The sequence below is a fragment of the Loxodonta africana genome, chromosome 19 (genome assembly GCF_030014295.1).
Source record: "Loxodonta africana isolate mLoxAfr1 chromosome 19, mLoxAfr1.hap2, whole genome shotgun sequence".
NCBI classification, from domain to species: Eukaryota; Metazoa; Chordata; class Mammalia; order Proboscidea; family Elephantidae; genus Loxodonta; species Loxodonta africana.
Window position 1 is genome coordinate 55,485,171 of NC_087360.1, and position 26,645 is coordinate 55,511,815.

The 26,645-nt window shown below is 41.5% G+C and overlaps 1 protein-coding gene across 1 annotated transcript; it reads right to left on the minus strand.

The window, feature by feature from the left end:
- LPL (lipoprotein lipase) lies at nt 1-25,793 on the minus strand. The gene is made up of 10 exons (XM_010592407.3): nt 25,527-25,793; nt 18,829-18,998; nt 15,541-15,720; nt 14,026-14,137; nt 12,851-13,084; nt 10,901-11,143; nt 8,841-8,961; nt 6,374-6,556; nt 4,518-4,621; nt 1-2,134 (listed from the first exon to the last, which is right to left on the minus strand). The coding sequence occupies exons 1-10, from the start codon at nt 25,612-25,614 to the stop codon at nt 2,097-2,099; spliced, it is 1,473 nt and encodes a 490-aa protein (XP_010590709.1). The 5' UTR covers nt 25,615-25,793; the 3' UTR covers nt 1-2,096.
- Between the last annotated feature and the right edge of the window lie 852 nt (nt 25,794-26,645).

The following is a 26,645-nucleotide window of genomic DNA, read 5'->3' on the forward strand; positions in this document are numbered from 1 at the left end:
TATAATGGGCACTGCAATTTTTAGAAGCTATGTTGTTGTTTAGAAGCTATATTATTTACTAAATAGTTACTCAGTAAATATTTGCTGAATGAATCTGCCCTAAATGGGGGAGGGAGGAGACTAAAATGATACAAAATAATGGCTTAGTGTTGTGATAAAAGTCTGTCAATTTTATTAAAAGCAGATTCCATTTCTTCACATAGTTAAGAAAAAAATTTTTTAAAAAAGATCCCATTTCATCAAATTATTTCATAAGCATTGAGTCAGTGAGACTGTCACTGATAAAGACATGTACAAAGTTAGCACCACACTTGTATAAATGCAGATAGCCACAGTGACCTTCCCAGTATGTACGTACTCCCTTGACACACACTCACACACACACATACACATACACATATATTTAACGGCTAATAAATAACATTTAAAGCCAAAGCGTCTTTTACATATATAGCGAAGTCTTTAGAAGCCAGAGTTCCCAATGCCACACACTGATCTGATCAGTCTTGTCTCAAATTTATGCATCTTTTGTTAAAACTCAAATGCAAAAGAAATTAATGAATTAACAATAAAGGGGGATGCCAACCACAAATCACACATCATTTTATTTTTTGAGAAAATTCATTCCATGTCAGCTAGTATCGATTATATTTGTCCTACACATCATATAGGCAGGACCATATTTCTCAGATAAAAAGCTGCAGCTCTGGCACCTCGGAAACTATTTCTACCCCAACGTGTTACAATACATCTCTTGATTGTTTGCCTTCCAAATCATGCAGAACGATGATAAGCATGTGAGAATCTTTATATATGAGTATGGGCTCAGATATCCACACACTTTCACAGTTCGGGTTCCCAACAATAGCCTCTGAGATATTTGACTTCTTTATCATTTGATATTAACATATAGAAAAACATTCTGAAAATGAGATCTAGTTTATAAATAATTGTTCACTCACTCTCAATTAGTAGTTAAAAACAGTAACAGTCCTTCTGGCACTTTCATGTAGCTATAGCAATTGAGGACTCTGTGAGTTGCACATAATGGTTTATACACGCAGTCTAGGAATATAGCCCAGTAACTTTTCTACCTCTTTATTTTGTAAAAATGGTCCGTGTGTAAAATTTGTTGGAATTCAGACGACACAAAATTTGACTTTGAGCACACATTTTCTTGTTAAAAACCAGAAAAAAAAAAAGACAGGCTTGAAGTATGACTAAAGTAAACCTAACTGAATAATAATTATTGAATATGAAATGCCTTCAAGTTGATAAATACAATTTTAAATGTCTGATAATAAAACTATGGTACCATTTTCCTTCTCTACAGTTCAAATTACATGTCAGCTGAGGGTTACAGGTATGTTTTAAATATCTACCCAGAGAACATGATTAAAGTGTTAAAACATAATCCTGAGACAAAGAAAAGGGGAGGGGGGAGGGATTAGGCAATAAACTGTAAAACCTATTAAGAATTCATTGATCTAAGCGTTACATCTTCTTTAATTGTTAAGGTAATTGCGACATAAGCCAGCTGCAGGGAGTGTTTAAAGGTTCAGTGCTTTATCAACCACGTCCTCAGTCCCTCTCTCCCAGTCACTGGTTAACTGGTTAATTTCTGGAACACATCCCAGTGGCAGGAGGAGGAGAGCCAATCCAAAAAAAAATCAGGTATTTTTACTGGTAAGTAAATGGCCAGTCTCATGGCCATTTCTGACTCATGCCACAGAAAACAATTCTCTGTATCCAGACTTGAAGAAAACTTTGGGAAGGCATCAGTTCAGAAAATCTACAATTCCAATTAAAATATGATGTTCTAATCAATTTTAGGCTTTGTTTAAATATGCCTTGTGAAGGAATCTTATTTTTTCATGGGCCCAAACAATTTTTATTTCTTAATGTAGGAAGATGCGCTATTTGACCACCATATTCCTCAAACTGAATTAACCACCTTTTAGTATTTGAGACTGTCTCCTAAAAGAACTAATAAAGGTAGAGCTGGCATTAATACTCAGGAAAATCCACTTTCAAACACCCAAAACACTGAGCATCTTCTGTAAAAGTTACTTCATTCACTTCATTCTTCACAGAATTCATGCTCTGTTCTTCTTTCTGTGGGCTTGCCCAGTTTCTGAGAAAAAGCAGGAGAAGAAGGGCAATTTATTTCCTGCTTATTGTTTTACAATCCCTTCTCCTCCCCCACCACTTTTATGATGAAAAAGTACTCAACTGGAAGTTCAGAACAAAGGTTGTGAGAGTAAGCCCAGGGAGATGGGGATAGTAGGCCAGAGAAAGTGGCAGGTTTCTAGGAATGAGAGACGCGCTAACATCTATACGCTCAAGTCCCAATATGGAGTACCATTTTCAGAAAAAAAAAAAATTGGATCCAAATGGTTTCAAAATTTAGGAGGGTTTCTTACTTCTAACTTATCAAAATAAATGTTTCTTTTCTCATGGTATGTATAAGACTACTACTAAGGAGATAATAGAAGATGAGAATGAGAACCTTTGATTAATTTACTCTGGTCACAGAGAAGAAAAACTACAGGTTAGTCTGATTCATAATTACCTCCTAGATTATATTCAGATGCATAAAAAAAGGCTGACTTTTTTATGCAAAAAGTACCGTTGTCTCAGTACTGTATTTTTATGCAAGTATTTTTAATGTGTGTTATGCATTTTTTTGCCAACCACACAACCCGTCATGCATTATTCTCCTAGGTGTGTAGGTGCACTGTTTGCAAAAATATGGTAACCTTATGATCAGATCAAGAATGTATCATTAGACTTTCTCAAATGAATTCTTATAACATATAAATAATATGACTAGAAATACTTTAGAAACAGCCACAGTTTTCCCTAATTTTCTGGTTTTGTTTTTACCTTCATATACAGATTTGGTTTTGGGTTTATACAGATTTAAAGGTGTGGATAATTTTGGAAGAATGTTTGTACACGTGTTTGTATATGGTTGTTGTGATGTGAATACATACGTATGAAACTTCATATAGAGGTACTAAAGCGAAGGTGAAACTGCCTCGGATTTGTAATAAGGAAAAACAAAGCAATGGACCTCTTAACAGAAAAGTCTCCACTTAGATAAGAGTTTAATTATTTGGCCTGGCTCAATACCAGTAACAATGCTCCATTTCAATTCTATCTTGAGTGACCTTATATTAATGTATTTTTGTTTTGTTTTGTTTTTGGTCTAGAAGACCTCATCTTGTCATTCAAAGTATATATGCCTTAATTTCCTTTTTTTAAAAAATGAAAAAGATATAAATATTACATATGTATAGATAAAACCTGGAAAGATATAAACCAGAATGTTGTTTGTGGTTGTCCCTGGGTGATAGTGTCACAGTAATTTTATTTTCTTTGAGTCTATTTATTTGTCCTAATCTATCCATGGAGCCCTGGTGGCGCAGTGGGTAAAGAGCTTGGCTGCTAACCAGAAGGTCAGCAGTTCAAATCCACCGGCTGCTCCTTGGAAGCCCTATGGGGCAGTTCTACTCTGTCCTGTAGACTAGCTATGAGTTAGAATAGACTTGTCGGCAATGGGTTTTGATATATCCATAGTGGATCTGCACAAATTATATTATAAATAGAAATGAAAAAATTGAGATAGTCCATATAGGGTCTTTAATATACTTTTCCTGAATATGCAGGTTTATAAATATAACTAGGAGAAGAGGACAGGCTTAAAAAAAAAAAAAAAGGCTTAAAGCAATTGCTTTTTCCATTTCCAGATGATGCTGTGACCAGCCTTCCCCATTGTTCCTTGTGTCACTGGCTTATATTACATGATGTAAGCTCTCTCTCCTTCATACCTATAACCCATTAGCACTTGGCATCTCGCAGAGGAACGAGTGGAGGTATGAAACTGCCATATCCAGGGAATTCAGCAGGGGAGTAGAGAAGGTCACATGCTTAGTCTCCACTTAGTACTGACGCTCTGGAAAGATTTAGCTGCCAGCTGCCATGTGGATTAGCCTTAAAGGTCAGGTAGGAAAGAGCCAAGCAGTTGTTTTGAGATGGAAAAGAGAACAGTTTCCTATACTCTAACTCAGTGAGCTGCCATCTTCGGCAGTTTTGAGATGGGTACTTTGTGGTTGCCCCTTTGGCTTCCTGCTGCAGCTGGTGACATGAGATATTTTACTCCCCTGGATCTATCCTGGGTAGAGTAGCACCCCTGGCCACATGACAATTGCTAAACTTGTGTCATAGCACAGATGCATCAGTGAAAGGCAAAAATGACGATCTAGTGGTAGTTCAAAAAATAAAATCTAAAAAGTGGACCTGGGATGGAAGGGAGTAGGCTGAGAGAAGAGACAGGAAAAAACAGAAAATAAAAGGAAGCACTGCAAAAAGCAAACGGTGGTTTTGATGGCGCCCATGTGGAAAGACCATCTGCAGGATCTGATCACAAATGACAGTGTAGTGATGAGGCTGGGTCCCCACCCCCTCTAAGCGCAGGCTCAGGATGCCAGGAGAGGTTGGCCCCTGACGCTTACCAGCAGACTTTCTATTCAGAGACCTGTCATAGCATTTCACAAACACCGCTGGTGCCTTTCCTTTCTCCAAATAAGACACTTTGTTCCGGGAACAGAAGATCACCCTGTAGAAGAAACTGGATGTGAGCATGACATGTGGAATCACAGAAATGACTTTTTGAAAATGTGTGCTTCGAGAGGGGAGACAGCGCCTGCCTGGTCTTCTTGGGGCACCGGCTCTTAGGACCCAGCCACCATGCTGAGAGGAGCCCCAGGCCACAGGAAGAGGTCATGTGTCAGGGACTCAGCCACAGCCTCAGCTGGGGTTCCACCTAACAGCCAGCCGCAATTTGTCAGCCAAGTGATTGAGCCAGTTGGGAAGTGGACTCTTGAGCCCCAGTTGAGCCACTTCAGCTGACGTTGCATGGAGTAAGAGGGAACCTTTCCTCCTGAGCTTTGCCCAAATTGTAGATATGTGAGATAAATAAATTTGTATGGTTGCTTCATGGTACTAAAAAAAAAAAAAAAAAAAGTGTGGTGGTTTGTTGGGGTGTGTTTAAATCCTACATAATTGTTCTAGTTAATTTTTTCCCCCACGACATTGGTTTCATTCCCCAGAACGTATCCGCACTCTCCCCATTTCTGCCTTAGGTTCACCATTTCCTTTTGTCCTGATTTTCTACCCCTTCTCGCCTTCTTATCTTTGCTTTTGGTCAAATGTTACCTTTCTGATCACATTTAATTGTTCATTCTAAGGAGCGCGTTCCTCTCGGATGTTATTGTTTACTTCCTGGGCTGTTCTATGGTTTGGCTGAAATCTAGCTAATTTTTTGATATCTCCAATAATTAACAGCCAAGCCATTCTGGTCAGCAACACAGCTGAATCAGAAGGGCCATTTGAGGGTCTGACCCATTGCTCAGCAACAGACTTAGTTACTCAAGCTAGACAGGCATAGATAGACAGGCTGAAGCAGCCTGAACATCATAAGGCTTTCACCAAGAGATGTCAAGGATCAAATGTACCAGCTCTTAGTATCTGCATTAGGGAATCAGCCATCAGCTGGCCCTGCTACAGGAACAAACGTTCTACGCAGCCTTTCCGTTCACAACATGTCTTTTTGGCCATAAGCAAATGACTAAAGAGATAGTATTTATCAATACTAATTTAAGGAGTCATTTTTATTAACAATGAAGCCATGCTAAAGTTTGCAAAATCCATGTACAGCTAGTATAGAAGTTTTAAGTCCTATAAGGCTCTCTATGAAATTCATTTTATAGATATATGTGGCATGGGGCGGGGGTGGGGTAAGGAGAGACAGGAAGAGATGAGCTTGGTTTTAATATTTGAATGTCAAAAGAACACTTCTGAGGTTTGCTCCATAACGGTTTTGTGCATGCAGAAACTGCTCAGTGAGCAACCAGAGAGGCCTGACTTTTAATCCCAGCTCTCCCTCTGAACAACTTCAGAGCTTAGGCTTTCCTTCCATCATATGTAGAAATACTATTATTTCCCAGTATCCTAAGAAAAGAGTAACAAAAAAACAAAACCAAACCCACTGCCGTCAAGTCGATTCCGACTCAGTGACCCTATAGGACAGAGTAGAATAGCCCAATAGTTTCCAAGGAGTGCCTGGAGGATTCAAACCGCTGACTTCTTGCTTAGCAGCTGTAGCACTTAACCACTACACCACCAGGGTTTCCAAGAAAAGAGTAGTCCTAGCAAATTCTAGATGTAATTATCTAGGTCATCTGGTATTAAAGTCAAGACTGACTTCAAATTCCCCCTGAATGTTGAAGGCTCCTGAAATGGCATCCCTCAATACGGCCAGTAATGAGAGTTTAAAGTGAATGGAGACCAAAAAAATGAAATTAATTACTTTTTTTGAGTCTCTCCTGCTTTGACTCTGATCTTGTCAATAGCAAATGTAGGGCTGCTCCACCAGCGTGACCAGCTGAAGTATGAATCACTGTTCCATTTGAGTTTCATCATAAGCAATTCTCCAACATCCACCTCAGTGTAAATCAGGAAGGAGTAGGTCTTATTTGTGGACACTTCAGGCCTGAAAAAACAGTCAACATGTTTGGTTAGTTCTGAAAATCTCTTTTTTTTCTACCAAGATGTCAAGAGCTTTATTGTTTGGGAGCTATTTAAAAAATGCAAAACATGTCCAACAAAACACTTGAGATGAATGTCAGTGGCATTTAGTGTATTTTACAAGACATTCACCTCCTTTTAATCTACTCCAACTTGCATTCTAACAATGTGAACTATTAAGTACAATTTTTAAAAGAGAAAACAATCCGCAAGCCATCATTCAGAGGCATTATTTTCATTTTTGTGTATTCCTTTTCAATTTGTACCAATATGTGAACATATTTTTACTTGATTGCATGCAGTCCATACTCAGAGTCTCTTATTCTTTGTTTACTTTATATTTTATCTTGCACATTTTGCCAGGCTTTTACCTAAACCAAAAAACACCAGTGCCATCGAGTCAATTCTGAGTCATAGTGACCCTACAGGACAGGGTAGAACTGCCCCATAGAGTTTCCAAGTAGCTTCTGGCAGATTCGAACTGCCGACCCTTTGGTTAGCAGCCATAGCACTTACCCACTACCTCACCAGGGTTTCTGGCTTTTACCTAGCCTTTAATAACTTAAAATAATAATAATAGTATATATATATTTTAATAATTATCACTTTGAAAGGCTAAACTGATTTTATTGGCTTGATAAACCACAGTTTACTATTGCCTTTATTGGATACTTACTTTGTTTATAATTTTTGCTATTACATGTACCACGGCAATGAACATCTGTTGCCACACCGCTTTTTAACATTTTTTCTGTTCATTATTTCTTTAGATTAGCTTATATGTAATAACATTTGATAGTCATTGAAAGCTGTAGCCATATTGCCTTCCTTACCTAGAGGGTTCTGTTAATTCATGATGCCTCTAGTGGTGTGTGAAGGTACCTGCTTCACAGCCTCATTTCAAACCAAAAAATACCCAAACCCCTTGCCTTTGAGTTAATTCTGCCCCATAGCAAATCTGTTGGGCAGGGTAGAGCTCCCCTGTGGGGTTTCCAAGGAACCGCTGGCAGATTTGAACTGCCGACCTTTTGGTTAGCAGCTGAGCTCTTAACAAGTGTGCCACCAGAGCTCCTTAGCACTGGGTATTTTAAAAGGTTTGTTCATTCAGTAATGATAACATGGCATCTTAAAGTTGTCTTAATTTTGTATTCCCCTGATCAACAGTATGCGGCAGTTCCACTCTGTCCTATAGGGTCGCTACGAGTCGGAATCGACTCGACGGCTCTGCTCGACGGCACTGGGTTTGGTTTTTTGATCAACAGTGAAGAGTAACACTTTATCCTGGGCTTTTTACTATTTATATCCTCTATACACATTGCAGGAAACCCTGGTGGCACAGTGGTTAAGAGCTACCGGTGCTAACTGAAAGATTGGCAGTTCGAATCCACCAGGTGCTCCTTGGAAACTCTATAGGGCAGTTCTACTCTGTCCTATAGGGTCGCTACGAGTCAGAATCGACTCAATGGCAACGGGGTTTTTTATTCACATTGCAAGGAGCTCTGGTGGCACAGTGGTGAGCACTTGGCTGCTAACTGAAAGGTTGGTGGTTCGAACCCACCATCTGCTCCGTGGGAGAAAGCTGTGACAGTTACTTCCATAAAGATCACAGCCTAGGAAACCCTATGGGGCAGTTGTACTGTGTCCTATAGGGTTGCGATAAGCCAGAATTGACTTGATGCTAATGGGTTTCGGGTATACACATTGTGTTTATAACTATAGAGGGATTTCTTATTACTGTTTATTTTTTTAAATGTCAGACTTTTCAGGGAATTGAATTGTTGTTTTGTTTAAAAAGAGGAGCAGTGGTGAAGGCGTTCAGCTGCTAACCGAAAGATTGGTGATTCAAACCCACCCGTTGCTCTGCGGGAGAAAGATACGGCAGTTGGCTTCTGTAAAGCTTTACAGCTTTAGAAACCCTATGGGGCAGTTCTACCCTGTCCCACAGGGCAGCTATGAGTTGGAATCAACTCAATGGCAGTGGGTTTTTGGTTTTGATTTGTTTAAAAACTGTACAAAGGAAATAAGCAGATATAAAATAACGAGAAAAGCAAAATGGATAGCAATTGAAAATAAAATGAAATTTGAATTTTTTTCTCAATATGAAATATGAAACAGAAATTCTAATTTCTTAAGCTAGAGACTTGTTTTCTAGGTGTCCTCCTCCACTTCTATTCCTCAGACCAGTGGTTAGGCACAAAGCAGTGCCATGATAAGTACCCATGCTAGAAGGGACCCATGCGACTACTCACAGGGTGACAGGGATGTTCTCACTCTCCGCCAGTGTGCCATACAGAGAGATTTCGAATACCTGGTTGGTCTTCGTTGTACTTTCAGTTCCAGAAAAATGTATCTTCATTTGGTAATGGAAGACTGTAGGGGAGGAAATTGGAACAAAGGCTCATCAGTCTTTATGGAAACACTACCGACCCCAAACAATGAGACAGCTCAAAGCCATACTAATAACCAAAGAGGAAGTGCACACACAAGCCTATTGGTGGGCCTCGGAAATATTTCTTCACATCTGTACAGTGTCCACTTTTAGGAAATTAGGACCTTGAATTCCACATTTCAGAAAAGCGTGGCTGTAGTGGATAGAAAACAAACGAGTGTATCTGAATTGCCAAGCAGTCCTAGAAAGCAGCCATCTTTGAAGTGAGAGCAAATTAAGAGGTCAAAACACCCAGACACTTCCTCCATGAACTCGACCCATCCTTGGCCACCTTGTCCCTTAGCATCTGTACCAAGCATATTCAGCATCTGTTATTGTGTATATCTGACCTCCTGAACTGGCCTGTAAACTGCTTCAAGCCCGAGGCTCATGCTCTTTGTCTTTATTTCCCCGTTACCTGACATAGAGCAGAGTAGCCTGTGCACAATAAAATTTGTTGCACTGAGTCATCCGTGAGGCCGGAAGGAGCACCTCTGGAAACAAGTATGTGAAATTCTACGTCTCCTCCCTGCTCTTTCCCCCAGCCCCACCAAAAACCCTGAGTAAATGGGGTTGTGGGGAGGTTAAAGGGATAAGAAAGGCAGCAAGCTTAAGACATTGCTACTAAAGGGCCAAGAGAAATAGGGTCTGGGGTTAAATGGAGCCTTTGCAGGTACCATCACAAGCCAGAGCAGAAGTTAGGACTGCTGAAGCGCCAGAATTCAGCTCAGTGTCTGCGGTGTTCCCCCACAAACACTGACCAAGCACTGCGCTGGCACCACACAAGATGCCAGATGACAGGCGAGGCCTATCTCTGTGTACTCTATGCACAAGCTCCCTGGTTCTGAGAGCCAGGGAAACGATGGGTTCCCTCATTGGATAAAAGGTTTCCTTGAGCAATAGGGACTCCAAAACCCCATGCTACCACACGTACCTCTGCAGATACAAACAAACCACCTTATAAATGGGCACCTAGATCAGATATATTTTACCTTGGGAAACTATTCTTTAATATCATCCCATCCCTCAGGCTTCTACTTGGACTCCATGTAAGCTGACCTTTTTAAATAAATCTCACCAGATTTATCTGATTACCTCTTGCCTGTTTCCTCTCCATTCCTGTAAGTCTTGTTCTAAGCCTAATCTCAAGTTTGAAATGCAGCCATGAAACAAATTATGACAAAACGGAAATAGCTTAGAAATATTTTAGAACTCCCCTCCCACGGATAGCTGCATGTTAAAATACAGGTGGTTCTTGCTATCATCTAAAGCAAACTTTGTTGTTGTTGTTAGTTGCTGTTGAGTTCATTCTGAGTCATAGAGATTGGCAAACTATTTTCGCAAAGGGCCAGGTAGTAAATATTTTAGGCTTTGTGGGCCACACAGTCTCTGTGGTAGCTACTCAGCTCTGCCAGGGTAGCGTGAAAGCAGGCATAGGCACATGTAAACAAATGCATGTGATTGTGTTCTAATAAAACTTTACTTACAAAACATTCCATGGGCTGGATTTGGCCCATGGGCCATAGTTTGCTCAGCCTTGACTGAAAGAATTAGCTTCATTTTAACTCTGAGCCTGGTGCTGATGGACTAGTCTATCCTAATGGTCACAAGTAGAGAGGAGGGTAGAAAGGAGGGGCAATAAATAGCATTGTGCAGGCTGTGCATTGGGGCCATGGTGGCAGCGGGAATTAGGAGCTACAGTACAGTGGATCAGCGAAACTCCCTCTCTATCAACACAGGCAAGGGCTTCAGAGTTAGTGACATTATTTCATTATCTCTGTACTGAATAGACAGAATCATTACATGTGATGTCATGTGCACGACAAAAAATAGGACTGAGTTGATTTTCCTTATTTGCAACATTTTTTTTTTACAGCCTACCTTTATAGGGCATCTGAGAACGAGTCTTCAGGTACATTTTGCTGTTTCTCTTGGTTCTGACTTTATTGATCTCATAGCCCAGGTTGTTGCAGCGGTTCTTTCTGCAACTCAAGCAGAGCCCCTTATCAAAGGCTTCTTTTGAATTGCAGCGGTAGGCCTTACTTGGGTTTGCTTCATTCAACAGGGAGTCAATGAAGAGATGAATGGAACGCTCATGGGAGCACTTCACTAGCTGGTCCACGTCTAGGGGAAGGCAGACACCAAGAAAAATTTCAACTCCGCTCAAGTCCACAACGGGCATTTCACTGTGCATGCCTAAAATACTTTAGGTATAGTGTTAGAACGAAAAGACCTCAGGGTCTATTCCTGTGAATCTATGCCTATAGGTCCTATTTAAGCAGGTGACAGTTGCTTACCTGCCTTCAAGAGTGTCAAATTACAAGTTCACAGGTAAATTTTGATTTTTCTGCTGTCTTATATTTATGAATATGTTCATGAAGCCATAGTAATTGACATCCCAGGTAAAAGCTGATTTCTTCCAGTTTATTTCATCTTTCTCTTATGTAAGGAAAGAAAGCATCTAATGCTTCAAGAAATGCACTTCCAGAAACCACACCATAAAGGACATAATTATTATATGAATAGTGTTTCAGCATAGATACTATATATAATTAAGAGTGTGTCCCTACTATATAAATCACAGGAATAATCAACAAGGTCATAAGAGTGGATCTATTACCGTAAGCTTTTATAACAATTGAAAATAGTAACATTATGCTGTAAGGTCTATGTAACATGTGCACAAAAGTCCTGATCATATTGACTGTAGGTAGGTCCCAATGTACTATAAAGTACGCAATAAAAAAAAAAAAAACCTGTTGTGGTCAAGTCGATTCCGACTCATAGCGACCCTATAGGACAGAGTAGAACTGCCCCATAGAATTCCCAAGGAGTGCCTGGTGGATCCGAACTGCTGACCTTTGGTTAGCAGCTGTAGCACTTAACCACTGCCCCACCAGGGTTTCCAAAGTATGCAAAGGCCCTTAAAACAAACAACAAATTGAACACAAGCAACGTGCTTATTAAAATAAATATTAAGCTAATATCAATTTTTTTTTTCTTCTTAAAATTTTGCAAAACTTACTGCTGAGGAATGGCGATTTTTTTCTGATTCGCATGTCTCTTAAGAAGGCCAACTAATTAACACTTCTTTTATGCTCAGTAAAATTTAAAACTCACTCCACTGGCTTTGCAACTACAGATAAAGTTTTTTTTTGCTGTTGTTGAAGGCAGTGGCGTTTTTTTCCTGCCTAAAACTCACCTTTACTTTCTCTTGGTTCTGCAAGTACAATACTGAATGTAGTATGCCAGTTACCAGTTGCCGAATTGACTTCAACTCATGGCAACCTCATGTGTGTCAGAGTAGAACTGTGCTCCATAGGGTTTTCAGTGGCTGATTTTTCACAAGGAGACTGCCAGGCCTCTCTTCTGAAGCACCTTTGGGTGGTGTTGAACCTTGAACCTTTCAGTTAGCAGCTGAATGCGTTAACCATTTGTATTACCCATGGTATGCTGTTGGCTGCCATCAAGTTGATTTCAATTCATAGAGTCCCCCATGTGTGCAGAGTAGAACTGCTCCAAAGGGTTTTCAAGGCTCTGACTTCAGAAACAGATTACCAGGCCCGTCTTCTGAGGCCCCTCTGGGTGGGTTCGAATCACCAAGCTTTCGGTTAGTAGTTGAGCATTTAAATAAAAGATACAATGGTTTTCTGTCCGAACACAGAAAGTACTAAGACTCTGCCCATGTTGATTGTGATGGAATTCTTCTGAAACATACCTTGGCCAAATGTGTAGATTAACAGTACATCCTCTGTGGGTAATGGATAGGGCAGTGAGTCAATAAGAGTCAAGAACAAAATTCATGTTTCATTCAGTTCAGATCATATTTACCTGCAAGACCTTTCTCTGCAATCACTCGGATAGCTTCCCCAATGTTACAGCCTGGTTGAAAAGCGCCTCCATTAGGGTAGATGTCAACATGCCCTATTGGTTTCTGGATTCCAATGCTTCGGTCAGGTGATCCTCTGGTGAATGTGTGTAACACATCTACAAAATCTGCATCATCTGGAGATAGGCGACTTGGAGCTTCAGCATACTCGAAATTAGGTCCAGCTGGGTCTAGGCCTTAATGGGAAAAAAACAAGGCCCCACAGCTTTTACACCCATTTTTAGTCCCCATTAATATCACGTTAGCAACCCATTGCTCTTCATTTGAATGCAATTGGCAGACATTTAGATTTTATTAGTTCCTATTATACTAATTGGATATTTAAATCACTAAGAGAGCCATAAAAGTAGACTAGAATCCATCTAAAATGGATTTATGCCTCTTAAACTAGCCACGAAATAGCAATCTTCACTTGGGATGGCTTGATTTCCTTTTGTAAATTATTTCTGACCTGGTGGGAAGATCTTTAAACAGTGGTGACTTTCTTCTCTTTCTCTACACATGCCAAAGCATCTATCTACTACAACTGGCATAGATGACTATCTTCCTTTTTCCATACTGCGTCTGGTGTTGGCTTTTCTTCATTTCTCCCAGGATCCATGTGAGAGGTGACATATGCGTAACACACTACCAAAGCACAGTGAAGACGGAGGAGGAGGGAAACAGGGTTCTTCTCAGAGAAATCTGTGGGTTTTCTCTGCTTAACTCCATGCTCTATTTCTGTGCTAATGCCAGGAGATAGTAAGCCCATGAAAGCAAAAAAAAAACCCAAAAAACAAAAAAACTGAAACCTGTTGCCATCGAGTCCATTCCAACTCATAGTGACCCTACAGGACCAAATAGAACTGCCCCACAGGGTTTCCAATGAGTAGATGGTGGATTCGAATTGCCGACCTTTTGGTTAGCAGCCGAGCTCTTAACCACTGCTCTACCAGGGCTGAGAGCAAGGACCTACCTATATTTTATCTTACTCCTGAAAAGCAGCCCTATTAGGAGATATCTCCTAGAAGACCACCATACACATGTGGGTATTTAACAAACACAGCCCTGATTCTCTTTGGGAATGGCAGCCATCTTGATCGACTCTTCAATAAGATGAATCACACTGTTTTCTTACCAGTAATTCTGTTGACCTTCTTATTGGTCAGGCTTCCTGCAATGCCAGCAGCATGGGCTCCGAGGCTATAGCCCAAGAGGTGAACATTGTTTGGAGGATAGTTAAGTTCATCCTTAGGAACAGAAAAAAAAAAAAAAAAAAAAGTTCTTACAGACCTTTGCAAAAGATCAAAACTAAAAAAAATAAAATTTTTATAAATAGGGTTTTCAAAATGTAGATAATACCAAAAATTATGTTTATTTTCATTTTGTGTTACAGATAAGAAAGAAAAACATATACTCTATGCAGAGATTTTTCTCTTTCTTTCAGAATGGATTTAAATTAGAAACTTTCCCCAGGTATCTGAAATTATACAGTATGTATATTTAACTTTATCCCATTATTTCCTATTCTAAATGCTCTGTATCACTTTACCATAGCCAAGCAACAATTTATAATCAGAAAATATTACAGTGGGAAAGGACCACACACACGTGGTCCATCCACCTCATTTTACGTGAAAGTCTGAGGCCCAGGGAGGTGATCTGATTTGTCCAAGTTCGCTTGCCTGGTTAGAGAAAGAGTCAGGAAAAGAACCTTTGTCATCTGATGGCCAGTTCCATGAACACAGTTTATTTTTTACCTCTAATGATTTGGTTTAAATAATTTGGCCTTGTCAGAGTATTAGCTTCCTTTCAGCCCTAAGACACTTTCCAAAAGTAATTTTTCAGAGGATGGTCTCAGAGAGCCAAAGGGGATAAAACCACCAGCCAAGGTCAAAACACCAGGCCCTTCGTCACTTCCTAACCTACACACCACCCTTGCAGTTTTCTTCCTTCCTTAATTCCCTCAATCTCCCAGACCTCAACAAAAATCTGGATCCTTAGTCCACATGAAACTATAAATACCGTTATTATTTTTGCTGCAGGAGCCCTACTGGCACAATGGTTAAGCACTTTGGCTGGTAACCAAAAGGTCAGTGGTTCAAACCCACCAGCTGCTCCTTGGGAGAAAAGACCTGGCGATCTGCTCCTGTAAGGATTTCAGCCTAGGAACCCTATGGGGCAGTTCTACTCTGCCCTATAGGATCGCTATGAGTCGAAATCGACTCGATGACACACAACAACAGCACCGCTTTTGTCAAAGAGATTGGTATTCTAACAGGGGTCAAAGCCAGGATAAAATTTCCATGTGGCAGCCAACTGGGGAAAAAGGATTTGGCTGATTATGGCATCTTCCCTCTGTCCTGAAATAACAACCTTTTGTCCGTTCTGCCCACGTAGTTTCTGACTTTAGCAGATCTATTCACTGTGAAAATATCAAAGGACAAGGCAGGGCAAGACTATGCCTTGGTATTATTATCTTGTATTCATACTGCTTTTGGCCAAAAATGTCCATGCTGACCTTCTGAAGATTTGAACTACCCTGGAAAATGTCTATAAAAATGTCTATAGTTATATTGAAAAGGAAAAAAGACCAGCCACCTACCTAGGTTTAGCCAAGAGATCTGTTTTGGACACATCCATCCAGTCTTACCTCCATCCAGTTGATAAACTGGGCCACGTCCTTTCCCACCAGCTTGGTGTGGCCCGCAGACACAGGGTAATGATGCTGGGCCCGTGATAGCCAGTCTACCACAATGACATTGGAGTCTGGTTCTCTCTTGTACAGGGCAGCCACAAGCTTGGGCACCCAACTCTCATACATTCCTGTCACCTGAAAAAAGATGATACAAGGGTTCTTAAAATGCCCAGCTACAACTTGTTATAGATACTCTGGCCCAATATACCTGTGTTAAGTGGAAAAAAATTCACCAGGGAGCCCAATGGCTCAGATGAAAAATCAGACCTCAGAAGAGTGGCCCGAGACTGGTGCCTGCCCATCTGAGGCAAATTTGAGTGATGAGCTTGGGAATGGCAGATGGGGGCTTACCACATTATCAATTTAAAAGGCATGTTTTATAAGTTCAGAAAAACATCAATAATTTGACTACTAGGAGGGAAGATCAGTCTGAATGAGTTAAACATCTCAGAAGAATTATGGACTATTTTGAAAGATTTTAGTTTAATTACTTTCAATTAGGCTAATGAATGTTTCTCAACAGAACTGTTTTGGGGACTGTGAATGTATTCTTTTTTTCTTCTTTTTTTTTAATGAAGAGTCTTTTACTACAACATTTTATGTGCTAATGGAAAAAAATAGTTTTAAACATATTAATCAATCCTAACAGAAAGTTTGTTTAGCAATTTCTTTCTTAATAGATAAGAAAATGATTAGCTTTAGCTCATACTTCTTCACAATTCTTTCAGATTCTTAATTATCAGAGTGCAAATTAATGAGGTTTAACTGCAAGGTTGGCAGTTCGAACTGACCAGCCACTTCACAGGAGAAAAATGGGGCAGTCTGCTTCCCTAAAGTTTTATAGCCTAGGAAACCCTATGGGGCAGTTCTACTTTGTCCTACAGGGTCGCTATGAGTCATAGTCAACTAGAGGGCACACAACCACAATACTGATAGTCACATTTCTCAAATGATTAGGCTGGTCCTATTTGGAGATAAGCAGCCTGCCAAGTGTAAGTCTTTGCTCCTTGTTAATAAGGACCCCAGAAGTCAAAGTTAAAAGAACTACGGGGCCCTCATATTAACTCTATTCAAGTAGAATTTTAACTTAGGCTGTCAAAGAAGAGACATTGGACACCTTTGCAAAGGTGCATCCTTTAAAATAATCAAAATGCAATAAAACAAAACTGCAGGTTGAAATTCCAGACCATTCTGCCACGAACTTGTTCAAGGTAACAACCTGAGCTAAAACCCCAAATCCACCCACCACCAATATGACCTGACAACAAGTCATACTGTAACCACAGTAAAGGTGACGCAACTATGTCCTCTCTAGACAAAAAAAATTTGGAAATTCATGCTTAAGGCAGCTTTTCAGGGAAGACTTGTATAAACCAGATTCTTCTCAGTGCAATTCCAACAGAAAAGCAGAAGTCTTCGATTCCCAAACCAAGGGACTTCATTTGGATCTTTGATCTTAGATGGTGGTTTCTTGCAGAGTTATGCTTCTGTTCCGTTGGATCTATCTTCTAAATGAAAATCATCAAAACACTGCTTTTAACTTCACTCCCAACACTAACAAACTGCACAAATTTTCACCAACTTTATATGTTCTTTGGTGGAAAAAAAAAAAAGCAAGGCTGAGACTCGGGAGAACTTGATTCCCATCCTAGTTTTTCCACCAATTATATCTATGAACCTAGTTGTTGCTTTAACCTTATCAGGCCAGCTATAAAACAAAGGAGCCAGATTTAGATGACCTAGAAGTTACCTTTTATCTCATAAATTGCTGCTTGTGGCCATTCTCAAGGTACTTGCAGTGATAAAATGCCAGCTCTCCAGCTATTCCAAGCACGAAGAGAAAACAATGGTGAAAAGATACAAAGGTGATGCTAACCCATTAGAAAGTTATTAAAACCTCCTTTGAACATACGTCAGTAGGCTGCTTCACGTCTGGATACAGCAGAGTTTTTGAGGGAATCAGGTGGTAGACCCACCTAGAGCAAAGCCCTGAGGAATTGGTCCTGCCTCCCTTCTCCACTCTTCAGGGTTGGTGTGCAGACCACCCTTTGCAACTGCCTTTCAAGCAGAGGTGTATCTACAGAAAATAGTGCCTATGGCAAGCACTAAAACTGTGTCTGTGCAGGGCCCTAGTGAGGGTAACAAGCCACCAGGGTCAATCTCTATTTTGCACCCACCCCCACACCCAAGATGAATAGATGTTGATAGCCAAGACAGATCAGCAGAAATGCCTTCCTTCCTCTTGTCTGGCTGTCTCAGCCAGGCACCTTTCATATTTATGGCACCTGGGAATGTCATTCTCTCTGGCACCCCCTTGGACTTGTGCCTGGGGGTAAGCATCCCACCCCCTGCCCCCATGCCTCTGTGTCTACCACTGGGTCCTACGGGTTTAATAGAAACTGCTCAGTGGTGTTCTCACCCCACCAAGTGGCACCCAGGGCACATGGCATACCTGCCATACCTTAGATCCATCTCTATAATTTTCATTCTTCCACATTTCAGCCATGGGTGAGGACCTTCTACTTCAAATCCAGCAGAAAAACCTTGCTTGTTTTAGGCCCCCACTGTTAGTTCTCACCAGATGTTTCCTAATGAGGCAATTGTTAAAAGGGCAAGTAACCCAACTTACTTCTTCAGTGAGACTTTTATCAACTGCATGACAATGACTCGAATCCTTTCTTTTATAATTCGACATAAAATACTTGTGTAAGTAACCTCAAATAAAGGAGTGGAGAATCCAAGTACCACCTTCCTTAACTATGAAAAGTTCTTATTTCTCCTAAGTGTTTCTTCTGTGCTTCCCTCAAACAGGGCTATTTTTTTTTTTAAAAAAATGTTGATTCTCAAACACGCAGTTGAACTGAAGCCCCACCCTGCCACCTGCATCATGTGCTGAGACCCGCAGGGCTGGGTTAGTTATTACATTGACTAACCAGCTCTGTGCAATGAAAACTCAGTCCCACAGCCTGCGGCCTAGCCTCTGAGCCTAGGCAGTCAATGGCACCTTTTCATAATGTGGGTTGGTGGTGTCAAGGGGAAGTACTCAGGAACCTGTGACTTCAGATTCCAGGATCCCCCACCCTGGGCCAGAATTGCCTTTATTGAAGTTGAAAGCAAAGCCATTGGAGAATAAGCAGAGGTACAAGACATAGAAACCCATCAATGAGCTCCCAAAAGCCAGAGTCAGCCCCTCTGGATGCCTGGTCTACCCCAACCCTCTCGTTCCTAAAACACCTCTCTTACCGTCCAGCCGTGGATCACCATGAAAGTTTTGCTGCTATAGTTGAAGTGGCAGTTAGCCGCAGATTCTGTCACTCCAGGAATAAGGTGGCAAGTGTCCTCAACTGTATCTTCAGGGGTCCTAAGGGCAAATTTACTTTCGATGTTTCTAAAATCTTTTCCTCCTGTAATTTCTGAAAAGGAAAAATTGAATAGGAGGTTAATTAGAGGGTTGTTTGCTTTTATTTTCTTGAATGTTGTGTTTTAGGTTCACAAGCAACCATCACCAATGATATATTTTTTTTTATTTTGTCGTTGTTGCTGTTGAGAATATACACAGAAAAACACACCAATTCAACAGTTTCTACATGTACAATTTAGTGACATTGATTGCGTTCTTTGACTTGTGCAAACCCTCCTTTTCTGAGTTGTTCCTCCGTCATTAACATAAACTCACTGCTCCCTAAGGTTCCTATCTAATCTTTTGAGTTGCTGTTGTCAGTTTGATCCCATATAGATAGATCTTAAGAGAACACAATGCTCAAGGCAGACATTCTGTACTGCTTAAAGTATTGTTTGGTTTTAAGAAGACTTCAGGAGATCGCCAATGGTATTTTTGTTTCTTAGGTGTTTTAAAAAAGTGCATGTGGATTGAAAAAGAACAACTGATCCTCCAGGAGTGACCACAGTTGACTGAGTGGGTTCAAACTGCCAACCTTTCAGTTAGGAGTCCACAACAAACAGTTTGTGCCACCCAGAGATCTCCATATAGTAAAGCTGCACTCAGTCTATCCACCAGAATATGGTCTGCTACTGATCTTATTTAAAGGCGCAGGTCTGCCTCCCTTTGCCCTCCTAACCAGAAAGTACTCTGGTGGTCTTACTATTTATCTGATAATACAAATAAATATTGCAGAATTCTAACCTGATTCTGTTTCCAGTGACCAAGAAGTTTTTATTTTTATTATTAGAAAGTGCTTTAGAAAGTTTAAAACGAAATGAGTTTCACCTTCTCCCACTCTTCCCCACCTCAAGTAACTCACACCTCTTCCTAACAACCTTATTTTAACATGTTCAATTACCAGTCTTTTTAAAGCAGTAATAATCTGGACAACCCAGCAAACAGATTTCGCCCACCACCTATCTGCCTAGTTGGTATTTAGGAAAACTGCATCGTACAACTCCAGAGGGTACTGTTCATGTTTACTCTATTTTTCCCTAGAATTATGCAATGTGATTTTGAAGTGGCTAAGAATATTCTTTGAAATTACTAAGGCTGGCTTTGTATGGTTCCACGAGGTGAGGAGGGAGGAGTTTATTCAACTTATAGATCCCCTATCCAATTATAGGTATGGCTCACTAAGAGCTCCAATTTTCCACAACCAACAGTATGCTGGGTCCATAGTTTGTAAAGAAAAATAATAGGAAATTCTTACATTCTCATATAAGTTTGTACTTGCAGATTTCCTTTTTTTTTTTTTTAAAATGTCACTTTATAATGGAAATAATTTTCTCATTTTAAGCTACAGGAAGCATAATGCAGCCTTTTGACAGGAATATAGTGCCACTCTGGTGGCGTAGTGGTTCAAGTGGTTAATTGTTATGGCTGCTAACCAAAAGGTTGGCAGTTCGAATCCACCAGGCACTCCTTGGAAACTCTATGGGGCAGTTCTACTCTGTGCTATAGGGTTGCTATGAGTGGGAATCGACTTGACAGCAATGGGTTTGGTTTCTTTGGTTCTATGTGCTGGTGGCATGACAGATAAGCACTCTGCTGACTGAGAGGCTGGAGGTTCCAACCCACCTAGAGGCTCTGTGGGAGAAAGACCTGGTGATCTGCTCATGTAAAGACTATAGCCAAGAAAACCCTATTGGGCAGTTCTACTCTGTCACACGGGGTCACTAAGAGTTGGAATTGACTCAATGGTATCCAACAGCAGTACCATGTGCTATGTAAAGCTATGTGAAGGTTTTAATTCAATACTGGTTCTATATATGAAATCATAAATTTGCACTTAGTCAATCTTTCCCTTCTCTTTGGTGTTCTGACAGGACTTTTCACACTACCAACGTTGCAACACCTCTAGGATGCCGCAGCATCCTAAACATGAAGTGCTTCATCTTTACGGTTAACTCTGTCTATTATTAAGGTTAAATTTCCACCCTCTTGAATAGACTCGATGGCAGTGGGTTTTTTTAGTGGGTTTGAAAAGATGGATTAAGTAAAAGGTTGGGAGATGTGTGTTAAAAGTGCCCAGTTGAACTAGACCATCAAGTCTCAAACTAACACCACAAAAGTCAACGATTATCTTGCTAACAAGTGCTTTATTTGTGTGAAGGCTAGATAAAGATGGGGACTCTAGTTTGTCTGTTACTTAAAATGGTGGTGCTAACTCTCAGGCTATTTTTTTTACCATAGCTAACTCTGAAAACCATTTTTTTTTAATCAAAAGGTTGGCAGTTCAAATCCACCAGGTACACCTTGGAAACTCTATGGGTCAGTTCTACTCTGTCCTACAGGGTTCCTATGAATCGGAATCGACTCAACGGCAGTGAGTTTGGTTTTTGGTTTGGTATATCTTGACAGCACTGGAAATATCTCCAATGAAAGGCTATTGAGAAGCTCTAGATTCAAACTCATTTACCTATATTTGCCAGTCCCTCCAAAAAGTATGATTTTTCCATACTATTTTCAAAGCTTCTGTAAACTTTTATATGAACTCACATTAATCTCAGCCAGAGTAGCGTTGTCCCTACTTGTCTGCCTAGAAACAGACTTAATGATCCAAGAAAAACACATAGATGAGCCTATGTGTGTGTGCCATGAACATGGTGGCTGAATTAGATCAAGTGTGGCCACACCAACCCATTTTATCTTCTTTGTTTCTCTGTTCCACTCCACTGACAATTAGTAGAACCTTGTTCTTTTATTCAGTAAAAAAGTCAAAATCACCAAACTACCTGGGGTTCAGTTTGATCATTCTAAGAGAACAGACAGAGAAAAGCAAAAAGAATAAGTAGCACAAGTTTAAGTATTCATTTCCAGTAGAAGCACACACACACACGTGAGTGTGTGTGTGTGTGTGTGTATATATATATATACACACACACACATATATACACCAACCAACCACTGCTGTCAAGTCCATTCCAACTCATAGCAACCCTACAGGACAGAGTAGAACTGCCCCACAGAGTTTTCAAGGAGCGCCTGGTGGATTTGAACTGCCAACCTTTTGGTTAGCAGCCGTAGCTCTTAACCCCTATGCCACCAGGGTTTCCATATATATATATATATATATATATATATATATATATATATATATATATACACCCAAGGTGATCCATTTCTTCTTTCCTAGTATTTTATTTCCCTTACTAGTACCAACTAATGCTTGTTGAGTGCATAGATGGCATCCTTACACACATTCTTAAGATGACCACAAGAAATCAATATACAGCTAGAGAGTCAAGGGAACAATGGCTGCTCAAAATAAATCTCAAACCCTTAGTCTCTATGTAAGCTGGAATCAATCATATTCCTCCTTCAGAAACGAATAGAGCCTCCAACTTTTCAGTGGGAAAATGTGACAAAAACTACTAGTGACAAAGATTCCCTCCCAGGTTAAAAAGCCTCTGTTGATAAAAGTAACTAGTTCACTCAGGTCGTTGTTAGGTGCAGTCTAGTCGATCACGTTTCCTAGTGATCCCACGTGACAGAGTAGAACTAGGCTGTAATTTTTATGGGTGCAAGACCCATGGAGCAGCTAGGTGGGTCTGAACCATCAACCTTTTGGTTAGCAGCTGAACATTTAATCATTGTGCCACCAGGACTCCTTGTTCACTCAGGTAACAAACTATAATTAGTGACTAGAACTATCTGGAAACTCTACACCAACAAGTTCTCAAAAAGTTTTACACTTGGAATATTTGCTGTCTTGAAAGTTGAAAAATGCATTATGAGTAAACTCCCTAACGGTATCTCTATTCAGACCTGGAAAATGATACTCGTGTCTTGAACAGTTTTCTTACAGTGTGTGATCCGAAGTCCTCATCAGCTACCATCTTGATTGCAAGAACGTCCTTATTTTCAATGGAATGGAATGCAGCTTTTGTGGTAATAATGTGGGACCAGGTGGTGATCAGAGAAGAAACTAACAGCAAAACATTGTATGTTTCAAGACCCTTACTTGAACAGTCTGACATAAGTAAGTCAGTAAACTGGATAGCCCTATTCTCCTTAGGAATAAAGAATGGAAGGCTGAGCTAAAAATATGCTGTTTGATAGACAGTGAACATTTTTCACTATAACTCTTCCCCGTGCCTGCCACCTTTCTATTCAGCTATTAGTCAATCACTCCCTAGCTGAGCTCTAATAGAAGGTGACATCTGCTATTTTGTTCTCATTACCCATCATGCTTAACTCAGACGTCACCCTGGAAATTCACTGTGGCCAGTCAAAGTGAACTGCAGCTATTGAGCACTGACCCTTCTGCTCCCTCTCCCAGTTCTTCAAGTTTCCTAACTGGGTCCCTGCAGAGATTGTGGTGGCTCCCAGAGCAAAGAGCCTGAGGGCAGGGCCTCATATCCTCATATTCTTCTTGGAAAGAAATAGAAAATGAATAAATACAGTCAGAGCCCAGAGAAAGTGCTGCCTACCATTGCCCACACATGTGCCTTTCTCACTCCGAAATTCTTACATTCCTAGGTGAATTCATTTGGAGGAGAAAAGCAGAGTGAAGCAGCTATGATGGGAGAGGGGGATGTACAGGGAGAGTGAAGGGTGGGAGTAATTTAACATCTACTTTTACACATCAGGAAACCCTGGTGGCGCAGTGGTTAAGAGTCCAGCTGCTAATCAAAAGGATGGTTATCCACCAGGCGCTCCTTGGAAACTCTATGGGGCAGTTCCACTCTGTCCTCTAGTGACAGATTCAAAAGCAAAGGGCTGACTTAACAAGCGATGCCTCCTTTAGTAATACATTTTCAGCCAGGAAAAGCATGTGTTGGTTAAAATCCAATTTAATTACTTAAGTGTCCACTTGAATCAAAGATTGAGAATTAGAGAGGCCTCAAAGAACTTCCATTCTGGTCCATACTCCTCATTTTAGGGTTGAAGCAGCTAAATCCAGAGAGGCTGCAGTGACCTGCCCCAAAATTTAGGCTCGTGAACCTCTAATGCAGGATAGCAAAAACTTAAAATGTGGATGGCATAGGTTTGCGTGTGTTTTCCGGCAAGCGTAACCTTGTACTACGTATATACGTTCTGAAATGAGAGCTTGGAGTTCATTCCTTCCATCTTCGCGGACCCTGGGAACGCTACTGAGAGGAACAGACCACTACATATGATGTTTAAGACTTCCTAACTGAACCTGAAGTGTTTTCAAACCCATCTGACAGAAAGATAATGGTAAATTTTTCCATCAAATGTAGCTTTCATGAAATCTCCTTTAAAAAAAAATCTAACAATAATTTTATTTCACAAGTCGGTGCCGATATAAAACCACCTTTCAGCTGCAAAGTCGTGGGTAAACTCGACTATGACTTGAACATCTGCGGACGACGTGCCATTTGAGAGTACATCCAACAGACACTGACCCAACTGGAATTCCACGACGGAAGAGAAAAGAAAATGCTGACTCTTATTCCTTGCTAAAAAAAAAAAAAAAATTTTTTTTTTTTTCAGTTGCCTTCAGAGTTGCTATTGTACTTCAGCTGAACCAAGGTTCAAGTTACTCAGACTGCCTTTACCGTGGGCGAGGCTTGGGCTGGACACTCCTGTTCCTTGCGATAAAGAAATTCGCATCTCGCTCCAAATGTCTTAAAAGGCTTGCGAGCCCGCGGCGGTAACGGGGGTTCAGCCCGCTGCCTCCCCGCCGTGGCCAGGAGCTCCATGAGTTCGCGGCCGCACCGCCAGGCTCGGCGCCCAGAGCTAGCCCCAACTCGCACACGAGGGGAAGGAAACTGCGTGCAGATTTAGCCAGAGGCTGCTTGTCGCTACGCTACGTTTTCAGGAGGGTCAGCCCTTGGCTAGATTTTCTCGGCGCTAAGCAAAGCGTGGGTGCATGGAAGCTGGAGAGCTTCCCGGGCGTCCTAACGCGTGCGGGACGCAGCGTCCCCAGGACACCGCGCCACGTGTTCCCCTCACTCATTCCAGAGCACAAGGGTGCCTTGCGCTTTTAAGATGCAGACTATGCCTTTACCCCCTCCCGGGGCCGGCTTCTCCAAAATAAGGGGCCACTTTCTGCCCGCTCTCCCACAGGAGCGGGCTGAACCTCTGCCGCGGCCAAGCCGGGGTGACCTTGGCCCGCGTGCCTCTCATTCCAGGGCCCCCAGAGCGAGGAAGTTACTGCCAGTCACCCCATCCGGGCCCTTCCCTTCCTGGTCCCGCCCTCACATTCCCCACACCCTCCCCGGCTCTGCGCGCGCGCCCCGGAATACCGCCGCTGCAGCCGCCCAAGTGCAGGGAACAGCGCGGGAAACCAGGAGAGAAGGAAAGCGGGAGCTGAGAGCCCCCCAGCGAAATCGGAGGGAAGATTTCCCCTCTACCCCTCCTGGGCCCCACCCAGGTGGTCCTACCCGGGTACCAGAGCTCGGACGGGGGAGTCGCCGGTGTTCCTTCTCAGCCCCTTCCAACTTCCTCTTTCCCATCCTTAGAGCGTGTGCTAGTGGCCAAGGAGCAGCATCTGCAGGTGGAGGAGGAGGCTGCGCGCAAAACTTACCTTGGGCGGCGGTCACCCCTCTGTGAGAGGCGGGCAGACTCTGGAGCCACACGCCCAGGGCCACCAGGAGCACTGCTTTGCTCTTCATCTCGGGACGCGTGCCTCTGTAGTAGCTTCACGGCACGGGGGGGCGCGCGGGCGGACCAATGTACTGGTTGAATCCGAGGCCAGAGAGGGCTGGAGCCGCGGTCCGGCGTGGGGCAAGTCGCCCTTTAAAGAGATGGGCTGGACAGCTAGAAGTGGCAGATTTCCTCGGAGGAGGAGGAGGAATTGAGTCTGACACTGTCTCCACTCCAGGGCTGCTTATGTGACTGGAAATATGCAAATAAACCTCATCACCTATTGGCTATAAAATCATAAGTTGGGGGGAGGGCCCTAAACTCACTTCCAAATATTTAAGCAAACTAATGAAGATCAAGCCTGCCAGCAAGAAGAGGGGGAAAGGGCAGAACGGAAAATTTGATTTTTCTGTGAGGTTCCTATTTGCTTTCCTTCAGGAGTGGCTCTCCAGGGTCCTGTCCCGGCACCCAACACAGATTTCTATCGATTTATTAAAAAAATAATAAATTAATTAAAAAAAATTTTTTTATTACATACTCTGTGACCACCAGTTTTCCAAAGAGGGAAGTTAAGTATTGACATTGGTCAATGTGTTCATTTTTTTCTTTCCTTCCTTCCTTTCTGAATTCTGGGGCACATAGTGTCATTTAGGTACCCATGGACACACATTGCTTTGCAGTTTATATTTGCACACTCTGGTATTTTTTAACATTGGCAAGATGGATTAGTTTATGTGATGGAGAAAAGTCTACTGGCTCTGACTAACTAGCTTATTAATTTCGTCTCATACCAGTTATACCCAATCCTCAAACTAATGAAAAATGCGAGGATACTGTCTTATCTTCAGAGGCAGAAGGTCGAGGTCAAAAGTTTATTGAGTTAATGCTAAGTGAAAGACACCTATCACAAAAGACACATATTGTACGATCTCATTTATATGAAATGTCCAGAACAGGCAAATCTATCCAGAGAGAAAATAGGTTAGTGGTTGCCTGGGGCTGGGAAAGAGGGGTGGAAGGAGAATGTGGAGAGACTGCTATTGACTACACGTTTTTTTTG

What these genes read in the sequence shown, in the direction of transcription:
- LPL (XM_010592407.3), bottom strand. Translation starts at nt 25,614, where the DNA reads ATGAAGAGCAAAGCAGTGCTCCTGGTGGCCCTGGGCGTGTGGCTCCAG. An exon ending in TTCTCAGATGCCCTATAAAG is followed by an intron (nt 8,962 to 10,900) that starts GTAGGCTGTAAA and finishes CCTCCCCTACAG; the next exon opens with TCTTCCATTACCAAATGAAG. An exon ending in GCAGGAGAGACTCAAAAAAA is followed by an intron (nt 4,622 to 6,373) that starts GTAATTAATTTC and finishes TTTCTTCTACAG; the next exon opens with GGTGATCTTCTGTTCCCGGA.